Source organism: Panthera onca, chromosome F1 (genome assembly GCF_046562875.1).
Source record: "Panthera onca isolate mPanOnc1 chromosome F1, mPanOnc1 haplotype 2, whole genome shotgun sequence".
Taxonomy (NCBI): domain Eukaryota; kingdom Metazoa; phylum Chordata; class Mammalia; order Carnivora; family Felidae; genus Panthera; species Panthera onca.
In genome coordinates, this window is record NC_138355.1 from 62,885,139 (window position 1) to 62,906,022 (window position 20,884).

At 50.7% G+C, this 20,884-nt stretch overlaps 1 protein-coding gene across 6 annotated transcripts in view; it reads left to right on the forward strand.

The window, feature by feature from the left end:
• RXRG (retinoid X receptor gamma) overlaps positions 1-19,943 on the forward strand; it is a 44,278-nt gene extending 24,335 nt beyond the window's left edge. For all 6 annotated transcript variants that reach the window (XM_060644431.3, XM_060644429.3, XM_060644433.3 and 3 more), the window contains 8 exons: positions 2,788-2,932; positions 4,611-4,790; positions 10,747-10,907; positions 11,023-11,152; positions 12,468-12,600; positions 13,900-13,991; positions 15,838-15,943; positions 19,645-19,943. In XM_060644431.3, the coding sequence (XP_060500414.1) occupies positions 2,788-2,932; positions 4,611-4,790; positions 10,747-10,907; positions 11,023-11,152; positions 12,468-12,600; positions 13,900-13,991; positions 15,838-15,943; positions 19,645-19,792 (1,095 nt within the window). In that variant the 3' untranslated portion in view covers positions 19,793-19,943. The remainder of the gene's footprint in view (positions 1-2,787; positions 2,933-4,610; positions 4,791-10,746; positions 10,908-11,022; positions 11,153-12,467; positions 12,601-13,899; positions 13,992-15,837; positions 15,944-19,644) is intronic.
• Positions 19,944-20,884: the final 941 nt, after the last annotated feature.

The window sequence follows — 20,884 nt, forward strand, 5'->3', positions numbered from 1 at the left end:
AGAGCCTCCTCAGTCAGCTAGCGGGTTCTTTCTCTGGGGTCGTCCCACCTCCAATGCTTCCATTTCATGGGTGGATCTAAGTGGTTAGCATCTGTGTCACTGAGGCACTCAAGGAAAGTTGTTGCCTAGAATTTACATCGATGGAAACCCCCCTCACCTGATTTCTGAAAAATAGACACATCTAAATATGTCCCTCATCTGAAGTGATGATAATGTATTATGACAATGTTAAATAATTTTCTGACCACCCCTGCTCACCAAGAAATGGAATCATTTAACCCCTTTGGTGAATGTGGCCTCATTTACTACAGGATTCCCAGCACCTAGTAGACTGTTGGCTTATAATAAACACTAGAATTCTTGTCTTGATCAACCAGATTTTATGGGAATGATAAAGGCCACAATTTATGGGACCCCTAATGTGTGCCAGGCACTGTGATGGGGATTTTACATCATTATCTCGTCGAGTCCTCCCAGTGACTACGTAAACTAGGTCTTACTAGGCTCATTTTCCAGATAAAGAAACTGAGGGTCGAAGATTAGTAACTTCTTTGAAGTCACGCAGCCAATAAGGGCAGCTTGGGAGTTGGTCCCAGTTCCCTGGGACTCCCAAGCCATGTTTTTCCCACCATACCGGTGATTCCGAGCCCTGATGCACATAGCATTACCCAGGAAACCTGAAGAAACGTCAGTACCAATGGCCATCTGACCCATTGACTCAAGATTTCTGGGTGTTGGATCCCTGGGATCAGTTTTTGTTGCAAGCTCCCAGGTGTACATCCAGGGTTGAGAACCACAGTATGATACCAAAACAAAGCCAAATACTGGCTACAAATTCTAGATGTCCTGTCTTAGCCTTGTAAAGAGAGGGGGGAGGGGAGAGGAAGAGAGAGAGAATTCTCCCATCCCATGTGTGTTTTCACCCTTCACACAAATTAATTTTTAAAAATTCCCAGTGACTTTGACTTTGAAGCAAGGAGCTGAAGGCTGTCTTGTGTTTTCTGCATCCCATAGTGCACTTGACCCAAGCCTCTGCCCATCTCCTGTGCTCAATAAATATTTGCTTAGTGAATTGAAAAGCTGGTAAATTTAAAAGGAACCTAACTCAGGCTGTGTTGTGTTTTATGTTTTATTGATCACTCCTTCTGTCCCAAAGGCCTTGAATAGAGAAACAAATCCTACCTTTGGTTTAGTTTAGGAATTACAGTCACTTTGGTGAGGCAGTACGATTCGAAATTCACACGGACCATACAGAAGTCTGTAGTCTGTGGAATCTCTCTGAAACTCCCAGATCCTTACCAGGTGCCTCTGCTGGACGTTTAAACATACTCCCTAACCACCTCTGTTTGCGCTTACTTAACTAAGCGTTTTTCATTTTGGCACATGTGACTCTTTAGTGAAAGTGTGCAGTTTTGAGGAAGGAGAGATCTTCTAGGTTAAAAAAATTTTTTTTAATGTTTCTTTATATTTGAGAGTGAGAAACAGAGCACGAACGGGGGAGGAGCAGAGAGAAAGACACACACACAGAAACCAAAGCAGGCTCCAGGCTCTGCGCTGTCAGCACAGAGTCCGACGCGGGGCTCAAACCCACGAACCGTGAGATCATGACCCGAGCTGAAGTCAGACGCTTCACCGAGCCACCCAGATGCCCCGAGATCTTCTAGGTTTTATATCTCCTTTCACAGTGCTTAGAATGTTGAGCTGTGCACATGGGCACTCAGAATTTCTGCTAATCGGATGACCTAGTCATGATCACTTAAGATTTCTTTGATGAATATGGAACACTTAGCGGCTTCTCGGTGATCTCCCCAGACACTGGGAGACTTGGAGGTGGTGGTGGTGAGGAGCTAATGTGAACGTGTGGTAAAAGACGAGGGATAGGAGGCACATAAAATTCATCTCTTCAGCCATCCAAACGCACCGACTCCCCACCCCGGGTGCTGGGACCATGTCAGACACAGGGAGGACAAAGCACCCAGTCTCTGGCTGTATGGATTTTCCAGTTTCACAGGAAGATGGTCTGTTTCTTACATTTAAGTTCAAAACCACGAGCTGGGGCTTTCTGCCCAACTTTTTGGGTGCTACTGGAATAATCTGGGCATTTGGTTTGGCATCCTCTGTGGGTTCGTTAAGGTGACGACTACACGTGTCTTCTCTTCCATTTTACTGTGAACTCTTTAAGAATGTGCATTTTTATTTTTTAAAAATTTTTAATTTTTTAAAAAGTGTGCGTTTTTAGACCTTCCCTTTGTACCCCAGCGCCTCGCATGGAGTCTCCATGGTGAGTACTCAGTGAGTGTCTATAGATTGACTGAATGGATTTGCATTTTTTGCTTGGTTTTCTTGGAGTCTAAGTCTTTTGCCTAAGAGCCATAGTTCCTCTTGGAGCACTGCTGAATGGACAGTCAGTAGTTTTACAGAATCTAAAAACACACAGCTGGCTTGTCCTAAGTGTGTCTGAAGCATGTCCGGGGTGGGTTTCTAGCTCTGACGAAACAGACGAGTGAAATGAGTGAAGGCAGAGCACTCTGATGACGTGTTGTGATTTTTGATTTAGGTTTTGGTGTGTAGGAATGATTTGGTTCCTCTATGCCCCCTTTTCTCCCTCCCTCCCTTAAATTCATATCCCCCACGGACAGTTTTGGATACTCTGTACTTGGAAACCTCTTCTTGAAATAGAACTTGTTTGGTTTTTTTTTTCTCCCCGCAAGGATACCCCTGTTGCTTTTGGTCTCAGGCGCTGGGTCTGCCCTGGCTCTGTGTTTTATTGTGTGTTTTCTCTCGCAGCTAAATGTGGTCAACAGTGTCAGCATTTCAGAGGACATCAAGCCCTTACCAGGGCTTCCTGGGATTGGAAACATGAACTACCCATCAACCAGCCCCGGATCCCTGGTTAAACACATCTGTGCCATCTGCGGGGACAGATCCTCAGGTACATGTAGAAGCAGATGTCACTCTGGGGTGTCCCACACAGTGAGGGTCTCAGAGATGGCACCTGGTCCACTGACCACCTGGCTACATTGTACCCAGTGGAAGGAAAAGGGCCTTTTCGGATGGTCCAGCTTGGGGCCCAGGCTGTAAGTTTCTGCCGCTGCGCTCGTAGCCGGAAATCCGGATGAATTTAAAGTATGGTTTCGGTTTTAAGGGTTGGCTTTGCAGGAAGCCCCTCCGTGGAGTTACTGTGTTGCATGTGTGTCTGGAAGAGAGAAGCTGTTCTGATCAGTAGGTGTCTCTTTAATTGTTTTTATTTTATTTTATTTTATTTTTTATTTTTGTAATGTTTATGTTTATTGTTGAGAGAGAGAGAACAACAGAGCACGAGCAGGGGAGGGGCAGAGAGAGAGGGAGACACAGCATCCGAAGCAGGCTCCAGGCTCCGAGCTGTCAGCACAGAGCCCGACGCGGGGCTCGAACTCATGAACCGCGAGATCCCGACCTCGGCTGAAGTCGGACACTTAACTGACTGAGCCACCCAGGCGCCCCTCTTTAATTGTTTTTAAATGTTTATTTATTTATTTTTAGAGAAAGGAGGGGTAGGGGCAGAGAGAGATGAGAGAGAAAATCCTCAGCAGTCTCCTCCCTATCAACACAGAGCCAGACTTGGGGCTCGAACTCACGAACCATGAAATATGACCTGAGCCAACATCAAGAGTCGGACGCTTAACCACCTGAGCCACCCAGTCACCCCCCAAGATCTTTATGTCATAAGCCTGCATGTCATATTATGCTATAGAGATCATACACTAATTTATTCCTCCAACAAGCAGTAGCATCTAGAAAATCCATAACTCAGGTTCCTCGTCTGCTTTTCGGTGGGGCTCCCATGTCCTTGGGCCTCAATTATGGGGAAATATTAGGAAGGCTGAGGTTTTTTCCCCCATTAGATAATACATCACAAGCATAAATATTTTTATTTATTATGTATACTTAACGTCTTGAATGGAGACAGAACATTTAGCTTAACTAAACACAAGAGTTGCCTTAATAAAATAAATGTAAACAAAGCCTCGGGTCAAGACTTTTCTTTTTTCTTTTTTTTTAATATGAAATTTATTGTCAGATTGGTTTCCATACAACACCCAGTGCTCATCCCAAAAGGTGCCCTCCTCCATACCCATCACCCACCCTCCCCTCCCTCCCACCCCCATCAACCCTCAGTTTGTTCTCAGTTTTTTTTTAATGAAATTTATTGTCCAATTGGTTTCCATACAACACCCAGTGCTCATCCCAAAAGGTGCCCTCCTCAATGCCCATCACCCCCCCTCCCCCCTCCCCCCCTCCCCCATCAACCCTCAGTTTGTTCTCAGTTTTTAAGAGTCTCTTAAGCCTTTTCTAATAATGCTCTCCGGAATTAGCCATTCCAGAGAGTGCCTTCCAGAGGGAAGACACGAGGAAGGGCACATTCATCCTGCTTAGTCTCCTTCCTGGGATCAAGCCTGCCGTCTCTGTCGGCTACCCTTTGCGGTCCCCTCCCCGGGTCCAGGTGATGTGCCAGTGTCCCTGGGGGGAGAGTCCGGGGGCTCTCTTGAATGAAAGATCCAGACAAACCCAAGGACGGTCTCCGCAGCATTCATTTTCTTTTCTTTTCTCTTGCCTTTTCCTGGGAGCAGGAAAGCACTATGGTGTGTATAGCTGTGAAGGCTGCAAAGGCTTCTTCAAGAGAACCATACGCAAGGACCTCATGTACACGTGCCGGGATAACAAGGACTGCCTCATTGACAAGCGTCAGCGGAATCGCTGTCAGTACTGCCGCTACCAGAAGTGCCTGGTGATGGGCATGAAGAGAGAAGGTGAGGCCCCCGTCCCCTCGGGGGAGACCGCTTTGCGATTTCTCCGGGACCGCGGCCGGGCGCCCCCTGCCCAGGCAGCGAGCACCCCAGAGCACAGAGAGCAGTGTCGCCTTCCTCCTCCCCCACTCACGCATCCTTGCCCTGGAGCTCGGGGGACGGTCCCCCGGTCCCCCAGCCAGACCCTGTCCCTGGCTCTTCCGAGCCCTGGGAAGCAAGTCCTCGAGTCGGTTTCAGGGTCCCGGAGCACAGCCCCACAAACGGGGCCTCAGTGCCTCTCTGGGAGGAGCTGGCCTCCCGCCTCTAATCCTCACCGGGGAAGCCTGCTGGGTGGAGTCTTCTCTCTGGGCTTTTATAACCCGGGGCTGCCACAGGTCCTCTGAGACTGGTGTATTCCGTGGTGTTGCCGGCAATCAGACTCGGCCTCCTCATTCAGAGAGACCCGCACGTGTAACTTCCACGTCTTTCCAGTTTATAGTGTGGCTTAGCTGGGCTGTATGGAATGAAAAAAAAAAAATCTGAAAGTGTTTTCTGTTCATTTAGAAAATCGAAAAGGCTTTCTGTTAAGTAACACAACTAAATCGAATTGGGCAGTTAATTAACGCACGAACTCAGGCAAGTACAAGTGTACATGGTGAGCCTTCCTAGATTCAGAGTGAGGAAGTCTTGTCTCTGTCTGGGAACTAGGCACAAGGCATTTAGTCAGTCCCGGGAGACTCCTCATGCTTGAAGAACTTCTTTTCTCTGAGGAGAGGGGAGGCTGACTGAAAGGATCCACAAAGAGAAGGTTCTTTGAGCCCCTTCTAGGAGAGAATGCTACCAAGAAGGAAAGAAATGGCAGGCCTAGCATGTCTGAGGTAGACGGAGGGGGCCCTTTAGACTAATTAATAGCCCTCATCATTCTACAGTGGAGGAAACCAGTATGGACTGAGGAGGGGAGTTTTCCAAGGTCCCAGAGGTAGGTGACGAGCCCAGAGTGGTCTTTGTACTCCCAGATCAGAGCCCATCTGGAGTCTCCCCTCCTCCCAGGGTGCAGAGGGGTTCTGGTACGAAGATGGCCCTCACTCTGTTGTCTGACAGCAATCTCAAGGGGGCAGACCCAAACCTGGGCTCCTGATAATCTGCCCTCTTAGCCTGTTTGTTGCACAGTCCTCTCCATTTTAGGAAATAGCCAGTTTTTCGGTTGCTCAGATGAAAAACCGTTGGACTCCTCTTCCATGTGGGTGAAGAAACCTTGTCTCTCCCCCAGAATATGTCCAGAACGTCACCACGTCTCATGACTTTAACGTAGCCAGCATAACCCAAGCCATTGTTACCTTCTGTATTAATCCACCCGGACTCCTAAGAACTCCCCTTGCGTCCCTCTTTGGCTTCTTACACTCTTCAGAGCAACCAGTGAGGCTTTGAACAAGTGGGTCAGGTCAAGCCCTTCCTGCACCAGAACCCTCCAATGCCTTCCCTTCTTCCTCAGAAAAAAAAAAAAAAAAAAAAGCAAAACCTTGGTTATGACTTCAAGGTTGTACATGATCTGACTGCCCCATGTCTCTCTGGTCCAGCCTTGCTGGTCTCTGCTGGGCCACCAGGGAAGCTCCTTCTCAAGGAGTGTGGCACTTACAGTCTCTCTGCTTAGAGTGCCCTCTTCCCAGGTACCTGCATGGCTCCCTTCTTCTCCACCTTTAGACCTTTACTCCACTGTCAACTGTCGAGAATTGCATCAGCCACCCAGGACACTTCCTAGTCTGTTTCCTGCAGCGGTATCACTGTCTAACATGCTTACTTACTTAGTCTACTATCTGTTTCCACCAAGGCAAGATTTTTTTCTCTGTTCCCCCCATCACTGCTATATCACCAGTGATTAGCACAAAGGAGGCACTTCATAAATAATTGCTGAATGAGTGGATGAGTAGTTTAAACTGAATATTGGAACCAAAAGTTTTAGTAATGCAGGAGCTTCTAAAAGGACTCATCCCTCCATCCCTCCCTCCCTCCCTCCCTCCATCCCTCCCTCCCTCCCTCCCTCCACCCATCCATCCCTCCCTCCCTCCCTCCCTCCACCCATCCATCCCTCCATCCATCCCTCCATCCACCCATCCATCCCTCTATCCATCCTTCTATCCATCCTTCCATCCATCCCTCCATCCATCCATCCATCCTTCCATCCATCCACCCATCCATCCATCCATCCATCTATCCATCCTTCCATCCTTCCATCCATCCATCCATCCATCCATCCATCCATCCATCGACCCATCCCACCATCCCTCCCTCCCTCCCTCCCTCCACCCATCCACCCATCCCTCCATCCATCCACTCATCCCTCCAACCATCCATCCCTCCATCCATCTATCCCTCCACCCATCCATGCCTCCATCCATGCCTCCATCCACCCATCCATCCCTCCATCCATCCCTCCATCCATCTATCCATCCTACCATCCATCCCTCCATCCATCCATCCATCCATCCATCCATCCCTCCTTCGATCCATCCAGTATTAACCGAGTGCCTGCTTCATGCTCATGTCATCCTTGCCTTCAAAGAATCAATGATCTTATAGAGCAGAACACGTGAGGAAAAAAATCAGCTGGTGGAGGCTGTCTTCTCTTCACCAAGATAGAATTGATACTCCTTAAGCTTCTGCCACCATGATGGTCAAACATAAGATTAATGACCCCAAAGAAAGTCTCGCATCAGCAAGAGCTTGTTTGCTGCCAGGGTCACATTTGCCTCCCAGGACAGATAAGTTTCAGGTTGACTTGGAAAAATAATGGTTTTCCTGATGTAGATGAGACTGAGTTAAAGGAAGGTGAAATCCTTCAGTCAGAGAAGCGGCCATTTCTATTGCTTCACCATCTGTCTCTCAAAACTCAGCCTCAGCAGCCCTCAGCTCCATTATAGTCAGAGTGGTTGGTGCACAGGTCACATGGCGGGAAGTGTGGCTCTTTCATTAAAGTAAGGCAGACAGGGACTTGTGGATTCTAAGGGCCTGGGCAGTCCTTCCTTTAAACTTGGCACTGTTCTGATTCTTTCATGGACAGGTGTCTAGTTTTGGCTTCTGCATTTTTGAGAAGAATGTGGAGAAATGAGGAGTAATGAAGAGCTGAGTAGTGAAATGTAGGAGGGGAAAGAGGCTCCTAGAGAAATTTCTAAAGGAGTTGGTACTATTTACCCTGATGAAGAGAAGACAAAGGAGCAAATCAATTCCTCATCTGGCTGCATGAAGGGCCATTTCCAGAAGGCTGCCTGACAGCCTTTCCTTCACCCCTATCGTTTCTGACCTCAATGTACAGAACTGGGGGCTCAGGTTGGACACTGCCTTGAAGACAAGAATAACAAAATTCTGGAACAGTTAGCTGAGAGAAACTATCAAAAACAGGTAGAAAAAGATGGAAGTAGAATGGGCTCGGAATGTGTCTGCCAGAAGCCAGGGGCCAGGACCCATTGCCTTTTTAGGGTACCTAATGGGGAAGCCGGAGTGGCCATTGATATTCTCGGATGTGACACCTTTGTTTCCTCAAAGAGGAAACATAGATTCTAAGAGTCTGGGGAACTGCCTAAGCTTCCATGGTGAGCTAGTAGCAGAACTGATACAGGACTGGGGCCCTCTGACTTCCAGGCGACCACACAATCCTCAGGGGTCTTAGGCGAAGTCCGTTTCCATGATATCTGGTCATTTAATACAGTTTGGATAGATAATGGACTACTTTCGTGGCAATTAGTGGGTAGTATTCGATATCCCCATGAGCCCTGTGTGGTCTTTATTAGTACCACTAGCCCAGAGCCTCAGAGGTGGTACAGGGGGGTGAGAGGTGGGCTCAGAAGGCCATCAGCCTGGGTCTACATGTTGGCGCCATTTTTTCTTAGCTCTGTGACCTCTGGCAGGTTACATAACTACTCTGTGGCTCATAGTCCTTGAGAGGGTGATTATGGGGATTAAATGAAATATCATCTGTATAAAGTGTTGAGCATAACTCCTGACAGAGAAAAGAATTCAATAAATTTTGGTTATTATAGAGCATGTCCAATAAATACATGTTGGGCTAATGGATAAAGTTCTGTCCCAAGGCAGGAATTTGGTACCATGTTAGATCACCCAGTGTCCCCTGGATATATCCTGAAGTACGTTGTAGGGCAGGCTCAGAATGTCGGCCACATCGAAGGTTTCTTCCAGCAACAGATATATGACTCCTCTTCTGTGACAGTAAGATTTACGGCACAGAGTGGAGAGGGGAAGAGCAAAGGATCCCTCGCTTAATGGCAAGATTGGAATTAGAATCTAATTCCCAGAAGCCAAGGTTATTTCCTTTGAAGCTTGAAGGTTATTCTCCTTCCGTGTTACAAATCCACAGAAGAAATCAGCTGAGGACCGCGGAAGGAACTTCACTGAGTTTGCTTTTTCCCCGTCTTTTAAAATCGAGGCAAATAGAAGCCTATTAACCTATCTTAAAGAAATTAATACCAGAGGCGTTCAACTTTAACCAGCAAATCCAGCTGATAATATAAATACATATGTGTTTGTATGCTGTCCGAGAATGAAGACTGACAGAGTGGACAGGAAGGAAGGATGAGGGAGAAAGAGAAAGTAGGAGTTGGAGGAGACATCTAAAGGCTCCTTGGACTCCAAAGTGCATGACTTTTGCTCTCTTCTTTCCTAATTTCTCTTCATTCTCTCTCTCTTCTGTTTCTTCTTTTTGTCACTGCCCTCCTTTATTCTCTCTTCTATTTCTCCCTCCACTCCTTCCTTCCTGCCCTCCCTCCCTCCCTCCGTCCCAACCACTGAATATCATTCTCATCTTGAGGCATTTTGATGTGTCTCTACTGGAGGCTTTGGAGTGTGAGTTGTGTTTTTGTAGGCATAGCCTTCTCTGACCTACCTTGGAAGGTCACTGATATCACTTGCATGACAAACTGGATGTCCAGCGTCTGATTCCAGCTCATTCTACAGCCTTTGTGCCATCGGGGGTGGGCCCCAGGGGAGGAAAGGACAGAAGCTGAAGGGTAGAAGTTGCTAGTGAAGTAGCTATCACTGAATTCCAGATTAGCCACCGGCTTCGAATATAATTTTATTGATTCTTGGGATTAAAAAAAAAAAGTGTACCAATATTGAATTTTGCTCCTTAATGCTGGGGAAAGCAAGATGGAAACCACAGCTTTGTAGATTATGGAAACTAACCCAACAGAGAGTGTTTGTCAGTGAAGAGGACAGAATTGGCAAGGGGGTCTGCCTGGTGTCCTAATGCATGGACGCTTAGGGTTCTGGGGGTTAGAACGAACTTCGGTAAAAAAAAAAACCTAAATTTGGGGAGGCTGAGATGATTCTAGCCCGCACCTCTGCCTGCCTACCCTTCCCCACCCCCCAAACCAGCCGCTGATTCTGAAATGTCATCTAGGTGACATTCCTCCACCTCCTCACTTACTAAATACCCTCATGGCTCCCTGAAGATCTTCCCTGACAAGTCGGATCAGGTGATGTTGTGTTCAGGCTGGTGCATTAGGGGCAGACCTAATGGGACGTGAATGCCAAGGCTGATGCATAGGACCTGACAGAGGGATTTTCCAAGTAATGTCCTTGCCACTTAACTATCGCATGCCCGCAGCTTATTAGAGGTAGCAGCTAGAGTAAAGTCCAGGAGACTGAAGAGAGATCATGGAGAACGTGGCTCATTAAAAGAGAGGGCAGAATCAGAGGTTATTAAAATTCTAAATGCAGACTTTTTAGACTGGTCACCATAACGAACAGGAAAGGATGCGAACTAAAAAACCCACAGTTCTGCCCACGCATAAGCCAATCGCTTTCCTTTCTTTGTTTTGTCTGTCAACATCGCAACCCCTCTGGTCAGGGACCGCAAGGATACCCACATGACAGATGAGGAAACTGAGGCTCGGCTCCGGTAGGTAACTCGCTTTCCCACAGTTGTCCTGGGCACGTGGTAACATCTGCCTGTCCTCTCGTGTGCCAGCTGTGCAAGAAGAAAGGCAGAGGAGCCGGGAGCGGGCCGAGAGTGAGGCCGAATGTGCCAGTAGTGGCCATGAAGATATGCCTGTGGAGAGGATTCTAGAAGCTGAGCTTGCTGTTGAACCAAAGACAGAATCCTATGGTGACATGAATATGGAGAACTCGGTCAGTGGTCTTAGACCTCCACCCGCCTCCCACTTCTTTCTTGGGCTGGGGATGGGCGAGGGGTGGACAAGGGTCCTGGAATCTACCCCTCACAGGGCTTTGGGTTTGTTTTTAGACGAACGACCCTGTCACGAACATATGCCATGCTGCTGATAAGCAGCTTTTCACTCTTGTCGAATGGGCCAAGCGCATCCCCCACTTCTCTGACCTCACCTTGGAGGACCAGGTCATCCTGCTCCGGGCAGGTAAAGGACATCGGGGCTTGGGTTTCCTTGGGCCAATCGCTTGGGCTGCCATTTTGAAATTACCCTTGGGATCCTAAAGCAAGTCACCCAATGAGGCTGTAACCGATCCAAGCCGTGTGCCGTGTTGAGGACAGGATAACCCCATCCAGGGTTAGTCTTTATGTATTAATTATAGGTTCTTAAGTTTGGGTGGCCCTCCCCCAAACCTTTTATTCCCAAATGAAACTTTGTTAATGGAGGGTGAGACTCTTCTTCTGTGTAAATTTTACCGTGGTTTTATAATTGGCATTTAATTTTCAAATACAGTTAAGTCAGTTTTATTGACGACAGTCCAAAGCAGTGTTGTAAAATTGGAAAATAGAGGTTTTCCCATTTCACAGGTGAGATGAGAGAAGCCAAGGATTTTTTTTTTCTCAAGCTTATTTATCCAGGGTTCCTTCCTTTTTTTTTTTTTTTTAAGTTTATTTATTTATTTTGAGAGAGAGAGACAGAGTGTGAGCAGGGGAGGGGCAGAGAGAGTGAGAGGGAGACACAGAATCCGAAGCAGGCTTCAGGCTCTGAGCTTTCAGCACAGAACCCAATGTGGGGCTCGAACCCACGAACCATGAGATCCTGACCTGAGGTGAGGTGGGACGCTTAACTGACTGAGCCACCCAGGCGCCCCCAGGGTCCCTTCCTATTTTCAGATTCTGTGTGCTATATTCTCTCTCGGCTTCCATTTCTGGAACATTGTGCAGCTGACATGTGCCACCGCTCTCCTCTGTCACCGCGCCAGCAGGGAAATTTCATAAAGATTGGCTAAGCATTGGAAGCCAGTCCCCTCATTTCATCCCTGTTAGATAATGAAGAGTCTCTGAGTGTTGACTGAAAGCTACACGCTGTGCTGGGTCCTGCCAGACAGCGAGCACCAAAGAAATAAAACTGAGTTGTCAGGTGCTGGGGGCAGAGGTATCCTCACTTTATCCACCGTGGCAGCTAACATGTTGACGATTACCTGTGAAATGTTCAACCCGTATTTGTCGATTGACTGGGATGGGGGAGGAGAAGTGTCCTGATCCTCAAGCTGCCATTCTGAGCTGTCCTGGGGGAGACTGCGGGGGGAGGGGGGGAAGTGCAGGGCCATGAGTCAGGGGACCCCCGTCTTATCCTGTTTCTCCACTCATGAGCTGTATCGTCTGGAGCTGGTTTTTAACCTCCTTGGATTTCTGTCTCTGCTTTCGTTATACGGGGGCGACAATTCGTGCCTCGGACGATGATTGGTGAAGCGAGAATGCGGTCAGTTTTCCCTCAAGGCCTCCTTCTTTTCTCCTTGCAGGGTGGAACGAACTGCTAATTGCCTCCTTCTCCCACCGCTCCGTCTCCGTGCAGGACGGCATTCTTCTGGCCACCGGCTTACATGTCCACCGCAGCAGCGCCCACAGCGCTGGGGTCGGCTCCATCTTTGACAGGTGGCTCTCGTCTGCTTCCAGTGCGTGCGTGGGCGCGAGCGTGCCTGTGCGTGTGCGCGTGCGTCAGGTGCCGTGGGCGTGTGGGTGTGTGGACCTGTGGGCAGCGCTGGGACGTAGGATGGTCCACCCACACATCTGCACGGGGCAGGAAGCGGAGACCATGCAACACATCGGAACGTAGACCAAGGAAGGAATGACAGGTGGCTCTCGTTTGCTTCCAGGGCGTGTGTGTGTGTGTGTGTGTGTCTGCGCGCGTGCGTGGGTTACAAGAAAGGTTGAAATGACGAGATGGAGGTGGAGCCGGGCAGGGGCCAGCACGGTTGCTGGGGCAGGAGGGCGAACCTGTTACCTCTGCGGGTTTCCAAAGGAGAGACTGGATCGTTGACATGACCTGGGAGGGGGGGGAGGTTGAACTGCCAGGGGCCCGGGATGGAGGTAAGCAGCCAGGACCTGACTTCGGGAGTCGCGGAAGATGAGCTGAGGTCTTTGCTGGACTGGGTCGCAGGGTCTCTGGAGAAGGGCCGCAGCAGGAGCGGACCCACCTGGGTCAGGCAGCAGGAGCCCCAGCCTGGCGTTCTGCGCCTTAAGCGGTGCTGAAGGAAATTTAAGGCATGTGATTCAGAGAGATGAACGGAATGAGTGGGGATGAATGGTGTGGGGCAAGGGGACGGGCAGCCGGTAAGCCTATCCGGCGAGGATAGGGTTGAAAATAGCCTCTGGGCCGGGGGCCGGGGCCCTGTGGCCCCTTCCCACCCTCCGTTGTAAATGGATTTCCAGGCCACGTGAATGTCCACCCAAGGCGTCTCTACTCCCTCCCCGCCCTTTCCCACAACACGCAGAGGCCATGCAGGGACCAACACGGTCTTTGATGGACTCCGCCGTCGTCATGGAGATTTCCACCCTCTCCCTGGAGGCTGCCCTCTGCTGTGTCCCTCCAGACGGGCCACACCCTCGCCCCGCTTAGCCTGTTACCTTTCTACTGACTTCCAGTCCTCCAGGCTGCCTTTCCAGCGCCGCCCTGCCCCCCGACCCCCAGAGTTCACTGCTTCCCCCTCGGTGCTCCCTTGGACTTTGCTCACGGCTTTGTGTCGCTGCGCGTTGCTTCCCTGTTTCCTCAGTGAGACTGGGAGCTCCTCGAGCTCGGGGACGGCACCCTCTTCGTCTCTGCGCCCCTAGCACCTGCCGCATCATCTGGGACACGGGATGGGGACATAAGGAGCGTGGGGTGCGTGCGCCTCATCCGCCCCTGGCCTGGTGTTCACGGTTTTCTCATCGCCTGTCATTGTGTCCTGTGAACAGAGTCCTGACTGAGCTGGTCTCCAAAATGAAGGACATGCGGATGGACAAGGCGGAGCTGGGGTGCCTGCGGGCCATCGTGCTGTTTAACCCAGGTGACTGGGCAGTGGTTCGCCCTCCTCCGAGCTCGGCCGCGGCGCTCCCGCGTTCTGACGTCCCCCAGCTCAGCTGAGGCGGAGCAGGCAGGGCCGGGAGTCGATCCTTCGTGGTTCCGACTCCTAGAGCCTGTCTTGCGGGCGTCTTGAAGGAGCACGGAGTGTGCATATTTGGGGACAAGTGGGGAAGGCGACGGTGGCCCGGGGTCACGGTGAAGGAGGTGGTCGGAAGGATCAGATTTGGCGGATACTTTTAGGCAAAGCCGGTGGGGTTTGCGGAGGGATTAGAGATAGAGTGTGAAAAGAGAGGTGTTAAATATAATTCTCAGGGGTTTTGGGTTCATTTTCCCGAGTTATTGTGAAAATGGAATTTTGTTTGCTGACGTGGGGGATCCTAAGGGTGGGGGGGGGGGTAGGAATTAGGACTTTGTCTCTGGACATGAAAACCTCAGGTGGACATGTAACAATGTGGATGGAACGAGAGTGTATTGTGCTGAGCAAAATGAGTCAGTCAGAGAAAGACAGATACCGTATGATTTCACTCATATGTGGAACTTGAGAAACAAAACAGATGAACACAGAGGAAGGGAAGCAAAAATAAGTAAACACAGAGAGGGACGTGAACCAGAAGAGACTCATAAACACAGAGACCAAACTGAGGGTTGCTGGAGGGGTGGTGGGTGGGGGGGATGGGCTAAATGGGTGATGGGCATTAAGGAGGGCACTTGTTGGGATGAGCACTGGGTGTTTTTAAATTAAAAAATCAATCTCTGGGGCGCCTGGGTGGCTCCGTCGGTTAAGCTTCCGACTTCGACTCAGGTCATGATCTCACGGTTCGTGGGTTCCAGCCCCGTGTCAGGCTCTGTGCAGACAGCTGGGAGCCTGGAGCCTGCTTCGGATTCCATTTCCCTCTCTCTCTGCCCCTCCCATGCTGGTTCTCTCTGTCTCAAAAATAAATAAACATTGAAAAAAAAAACCTATTACTTAAAAAAAAATTTTCAGATGGATAGTAGACATCCAAGAGTAGCTGTCCAGGAAGCTAGTGTTCATGAGTCTGGGACTCAGAGGAGAAGTCAGGGCCGGAGATGTGCCTTCGAGAGCTGTCAGCCTCTACCGGGCACACGAGACTCTCAGACAGGTGTGAGCTCACGTAGGGGGTCAGTGAAGTGGGGCAGAGAAGGGGGCTGGGCAGAGGTGGGCCCAGGGGTGCACCCTCACGTAGGGGCTGGAGAGAAAAAGAAGAACCAGCAAAGGAGCCCGAGACAGGCCAGTGAGGGGCAGCGAGAGAAGTGGAGGAGTGATGTCCTGGTGGCCCAGGGAAGAGAAGCGATTCAAGGAGGAGGAAGGGATCGGCTTCCTCACATGCCGCTGGGGGTCAGGAGAGATGACCGTTCAGAATTACATGGTGACTTCTGCACAGGCTTCAGCCCAGGAATCAGGCGGTTCGTTAGCTGATGCGGCACGTGAGTGGATCTGGCTTTTGTACCATCTCGTCATTCAGTCCGGGCTTAGCACATGGGAGGCACTCAGTAAATGTGGGGATGCAATCATTCTAGAATGAGTGGATAGAGTAAAACTCTCCTCCTTGGAGTCGGTAGTGGCTGCCTTTGGCGATCAACAGGGTTTTCAGCCTTTGCTCCAGGAGTCTATTGGGTGGACTGGGCACAGAGAGGGAGAGCTGGGGGGCCCAGGGGACCAGCTTGGTGTCTTTCACTGTTGTTCCCCACCCAGCGCGTCTCTATCTAGTAACTCTTGGGGCAGAGGCCAGAGTGAACGGGGACAGCCTCTCTGGAAGGGTGTCCACCTGAGATGTGTCCCCACAGGCTAAATCAGTCGTCTTTTTCAGATGCCAAGGGTCTGTCCAACCCCTCGGAGGTAGAGACTCTGCGAGAGAAGGTTTATGCCACCCTCGAGGCCTACACGAAGCAGAAGTATCCGGAACAACCTGGCAGGTGAGAGAGAGAGAGAGTGAGTGCAGGAAGAATCTAATGGCCGCAGTGAGGCCTCTTCCTTGCCCTGCATACATGGTAACGTGCAGCAGGTGCCGTCTAGGGTTTTCAAGTGTTCTTTAATCTTTCTTTTTTTTTTTTTAATTTTTTTTTCAACGTTTTTTATTTATTTTTGGGACAGAGAGAGACAGAGCATGAACGGGGGAGGGGCAGAGAGAGAGGGAGACACAGAATTGGAAACAGGCTCCAGGCTCCGAGCCATCAGCCCAGAGCCTGACGCGGGGCTCGAACTCACGGACCACCAGATCGTGACCTGGCTGAAGTCGGACGCTTAACCGACTGCGCCACCCAGTCGCCCCGAGTGTTCTTTAATCTTTCTAACGAGCTGAAAGCTGCCGCAACATTGGCTCCATGACACCGGAGATCCTGTCCTGTTCACCGTTCCCCGCTCCAATGTTAGAGCCTAAAGCAGTGCCGGGCACATAGTATAGGGCTGTAAATGTTGCCCAGATGAGCAAATGCAGAAATGAAGGCGGGTCTCAGTGTCTCCAGTTTCTAGCGAGGCACCAGGGCCCGGAAAGGGTAAGGCACTTGCCCGGCATCGTGGAGCTGGTGTGCAGTGGGGCTGGGAGGTGAACTCAGGTCTGTCTGGCTTCAGAGAGCTTGTGCTTTCCAGGGCCGCTGCCTGGCTTTCTGCTCTGCCCCCGCGGGACAAGACGAATCCTACATTTTGGGGGTATATATTTTTCCAGTATTTTTGCGTGTCAGTGCATGCGTGCACAGAAACGTGCATTTACAGACATGAAATCGTACAGTTTGGTGTATTATTTCCCTTCTCTTAGCCGTTTTTAGCTACTTTATCAGATGCCGAAAGGTACAAAATTATCATTTTCAGTGATTCTGTAACGTTTCACGGGGTGGACGGATCTTAATGTATTTAGCCATTGGCCCGTGGAACATTTAGGTTGTTTCCGCTGAATGTTACTTTCAAAACTTTGGAATTTACCCGTTTTCCTAGGAACGGGCCTGCCAGGGGGTCCCGGCTGCCTCCTTGTTGGCCGGACTGGGGTGGGACCTGGAAGGGCAGGGAAGGGGGTGTAGAGGCGGGGCCCCCTCGTGTCCCCGGGGTGTGTCCGGCACAGCCTGGACAGAGGGGGACCACCCTGAGGATGAGCAGGTGCATCGGGGATGTCACTTGGCTCAGGCAGGTAGGTAAGCGTGCCGAAGGCTGGTCACCTCTGCTGGGCAGGAACAGGTGGAAGGAGGGCCTGGCACGGCCGGGTGCTGTCCGTGGTACTGGGCTGCCACTCCCTGGAAACACTTCGGAAGTGCGCTTTGCTCCAGTGAAGCAGAGATGGAACTCAGGAGGATGCAGGCACATTGTCTCTCGCGCGGCAGGCACCTCAAAGGCTGTGGCTGCCGAGCACGTGAGGGAGGCACACGGCGTCTGTCCCCAGGGCTGTGGCCCTTCACGGGCGTGTTGGTTTCCAGTCCTGATCTCAGCCCCTAAGTCAGGGCCAGTCAGTTGAGACAGCAGTCCCCTAGTGTAGTTAGCATTTTGTGGGTTGTAAAACGCGGGCATCTTTAGAGCAAACGATACATTTTCATAGTTCTGTCTCAGCCTCTCTTTGTACTTTACAGAGAAGCCATTCCCTTCATCTAATTCCGTAAAAGTCTTTCGTGGTAGAGTCAGGACCAGGAGCTCAGCCTTTACCTAAATGGCTCTTCCTGCTTGGGGATGCCCTGCAGAACTTTCTGAAGGGTTGTGTGGCCTTGGGATAGACTTTAATTTTTCTTAAAAAATTTTTTTAACATTTATTTTTGAAAGACAGAGACAGAGCATGAGCAGGGGAGGGGCAGAGAGAGAGAGAGAGAGGGAGACACAGAATCCGAAGCGGGCTCCAGGCTCTGAGCCATCAGCACAGAGCCCAACTGGGGCTCGAACTCATGAATCACAAGATCATGACCTGAGCCAAAGTCAGATGCTTAACTGATTAAGACCTTTAATGTTTCTAGGTAAAGAAGTAATCCCGATTTTTTGTAGATGGTGCCATTTTATTTTTCTTATATTGCCCCATTTCTTTGAAACTTCATGTGGCCTGAATATAGAAACATACACGTTTTCCAGGAGCATTAAAATTCCAACTTGAAACTCCCCCCGTGAACTCATGTTGTGACGCTCCGTGAAGAGCCAGCCTGACCAGAGTCTCTGATTTCAGGCCGGGGTGACCGATAGGATTTCAGTCCTTGTCCTTTCATTGGAAGTTATGAGTGACTGGATTGCCAGCTATTATTAATAACATTAAAAATCAGCTTTATTGGCAAAAAAAGGATTCTGAGAGATGGAGAAGGGCCACCGAGGCAGGTTGGAAAACACAGCAAATCTAGGGGACCCAGGAGGATGTGCAAATGTTAGGTAGTTCATACACAGGCCTCTCTCCCTGTGGTGAACCTCACAGCCAAGGTCCTTCGTTGTACAGGAGTGTGCAGCACACGCACGTGAGTGCATGCATGTGGGAGAGAGTGCACGTGTGTGGGCACGTGAGAGTGTAGGAGAATGAGTGTGCATAGGTGGGCGTGTGCACAAGCTCACGTCTGTGAGGGTGGGTAAGAGGGTGAGTGTGTGCACACACGTGTATATGTGTGACACGTGTGAGGCAGGTGTGGGTGAGTGTGTATAAGGGTGCGTGAGAATGTGTGAGTGGGTCTACCTAACGTGTGTCAGGCGCGAGTGTGTGTTTGCACACATGTATGTCGTGTCCCTACACTGCCCTAGGGGGCGAGACTAGTATATTCCACCCCACTCTCCTCCTGCTTAAAGGAAGCACCTCCTTCGTGTTGGTAACAACTGCTTGCCAGCTGGTAACAAACCTTGGTGACTCCCCGCCCCCCGCCCCCTCCCCCCTCCCCCCTCCCCCGCCGTGGTCTGTTGGGGGAGGGGTGGTGAGAGGAAAGGCGGACTCAGCCGGGGAGGTAAGGGCCGCTGGCCCCGCCCTCGGTCACCTCGTGTTCCAGAACCTCCGCGAGGCGTGGCGGTGCCCCAGTAGGTGCCCCCACGTGCACGTACGTGAGTGGCGACGGCCACCGCACGTCAGCACAGCCGTGTCTCCTGCTCCGTTCCGGCATCCCCGCAGACCTTCGCAGGCAGCCCGCGGGCGGGGTGGGGACGTAGGGAGCCCCAGCTGGTTGGTGGGAGATGAGCCAGAGCCTGGGCCTTTCTCCTGCCCGGGATCCCGGGACGTGGGCGCAGATTTCAGAACACTCTCAAGAGGCCACAGGGTTCGGCTTCCCCTTTAAAAACTCCATTGCGGGGGTCACCTGGGTGGCTCAGTCGGGGAAGCCTCCGACCTGGGCTCTAGGTCGTGATACCACAGTTGGTGAGTTCGAGCCCCGCGTCGGGCTCTGTGCTGACAGCTCGGAGCCTGGAGCCTGCTTCGGATTCCGCGTCCCCCTCTCTCTCTGCCCCTCCCCTGCTCGCGCTCTCTCTTCCTCTCTCTCTCTCTCTCTCTCTCTCAAACATAAATAAACATTAAAAAAATTTAAAAGCCCATTGCTGAAGCTTCCTAGGAGTAGAGCTTGTCTAGCCGCCCCAGTGTCCCCTTCCTGGCTCTTTCTCGCACGTGGGCTGGTCGGGGAGACCAGACGAACTGGAGTGGCCACCCGGCTCCTGACGCCCTGCCGCCCCCCACCCTCCGCCCCTGCAGGTTTGCCAAGCTGCTGCTGCGCCTCCCGGCCCTGCGCTCCATTGGCCTGAAGTGCCTGGAGCACCTGTTTTTCTTCAAGCTCATTGGGGACACGCCCATTGACACCTTCCTCATGGAGATGTTGGAGACCCCGCTGCAAATCACCTGAACGCCCCCAGCCGCAGCCCCCCCCCCCAGCCTGGGACTACCCCTGGGCGGGTGTGTGTGGACCCCCCACCCTGCACACGTCCCGCCGCCTCCCGCCCCGACCCTTTCCTGTTCCAATAATGTGATGCTTACAATAAAGAAACCTTTCTACACGTGCGACTTTTATAGGTGGTTTTGTACAGATGTTCAAGGAAACCCTTCTTTGCAATCTGAGGGGCTGGGGATCTTTCTGGAAGTTCTTGGAAAAACTCACCAAGCCTCTGTACATATAATTGGTTTAAATTATTTTTTCACTTGCCATGGAAAGCAAACGAGCGAATAATAAAATAATATATATGATGTTGACATTGCCTGGAGCACGGGGTGTGTTATTGTTATGGGGGGAAGTTTTCTCAGCTGTGGGAGGAAAGTTGTTGGGGGCTGGGGAATGGGGGTGTGGCCCTGAAACGGTAAATCAGTCCCACAGTTCGGCAGCCTGAGTCTAAGCTGTCCCCAGCCAGCTTAGCCCCTGGCGAGAGTGGTAAGACACATTGTCTTTCAGAATGAGCTCGCTTTGTTTATTCTTTCCTCCTTCCTCCTAAGAATAACGAGTACAAACAGCCTTGTCCTGTTTGAGAGCAGTTGAGCATAAGGCCACGAGAAGATGCTATCTGGATGGAGGAAGATTCTGGGATCAGGAGAGTTGATAGGGGGTAGTAACAAAGGAAAGGAATTTTCTGTTGTTAATTGGCAACATTAGCAAAAAGACCAGAGAACATCTAATTTGTTTTCCATCATTATCTGGCCCTACATAGCCTATTCTTAAAAGGGAAAGAGGAAACCTCTCCCAGCATTTAGCCTCGGAGTGATTTCCTTGTGGTCCTAGAGTCCTACTGTCTGCTGGACAGTGAGCTCCTTGAGGGCAATGTCTGATACCACAGCTAGACTACACACACACACACACACACACACACACACACACACACACACGTATATATATATCCCATCTTCTTTGAGTCACCTTCCTGCCATCCACAGGAACAGGACTTAATGGATACACAAATCTGTGCTGTGCTTTACATGACACCTGCTAGGGCTGTGCAGTGTACAACAC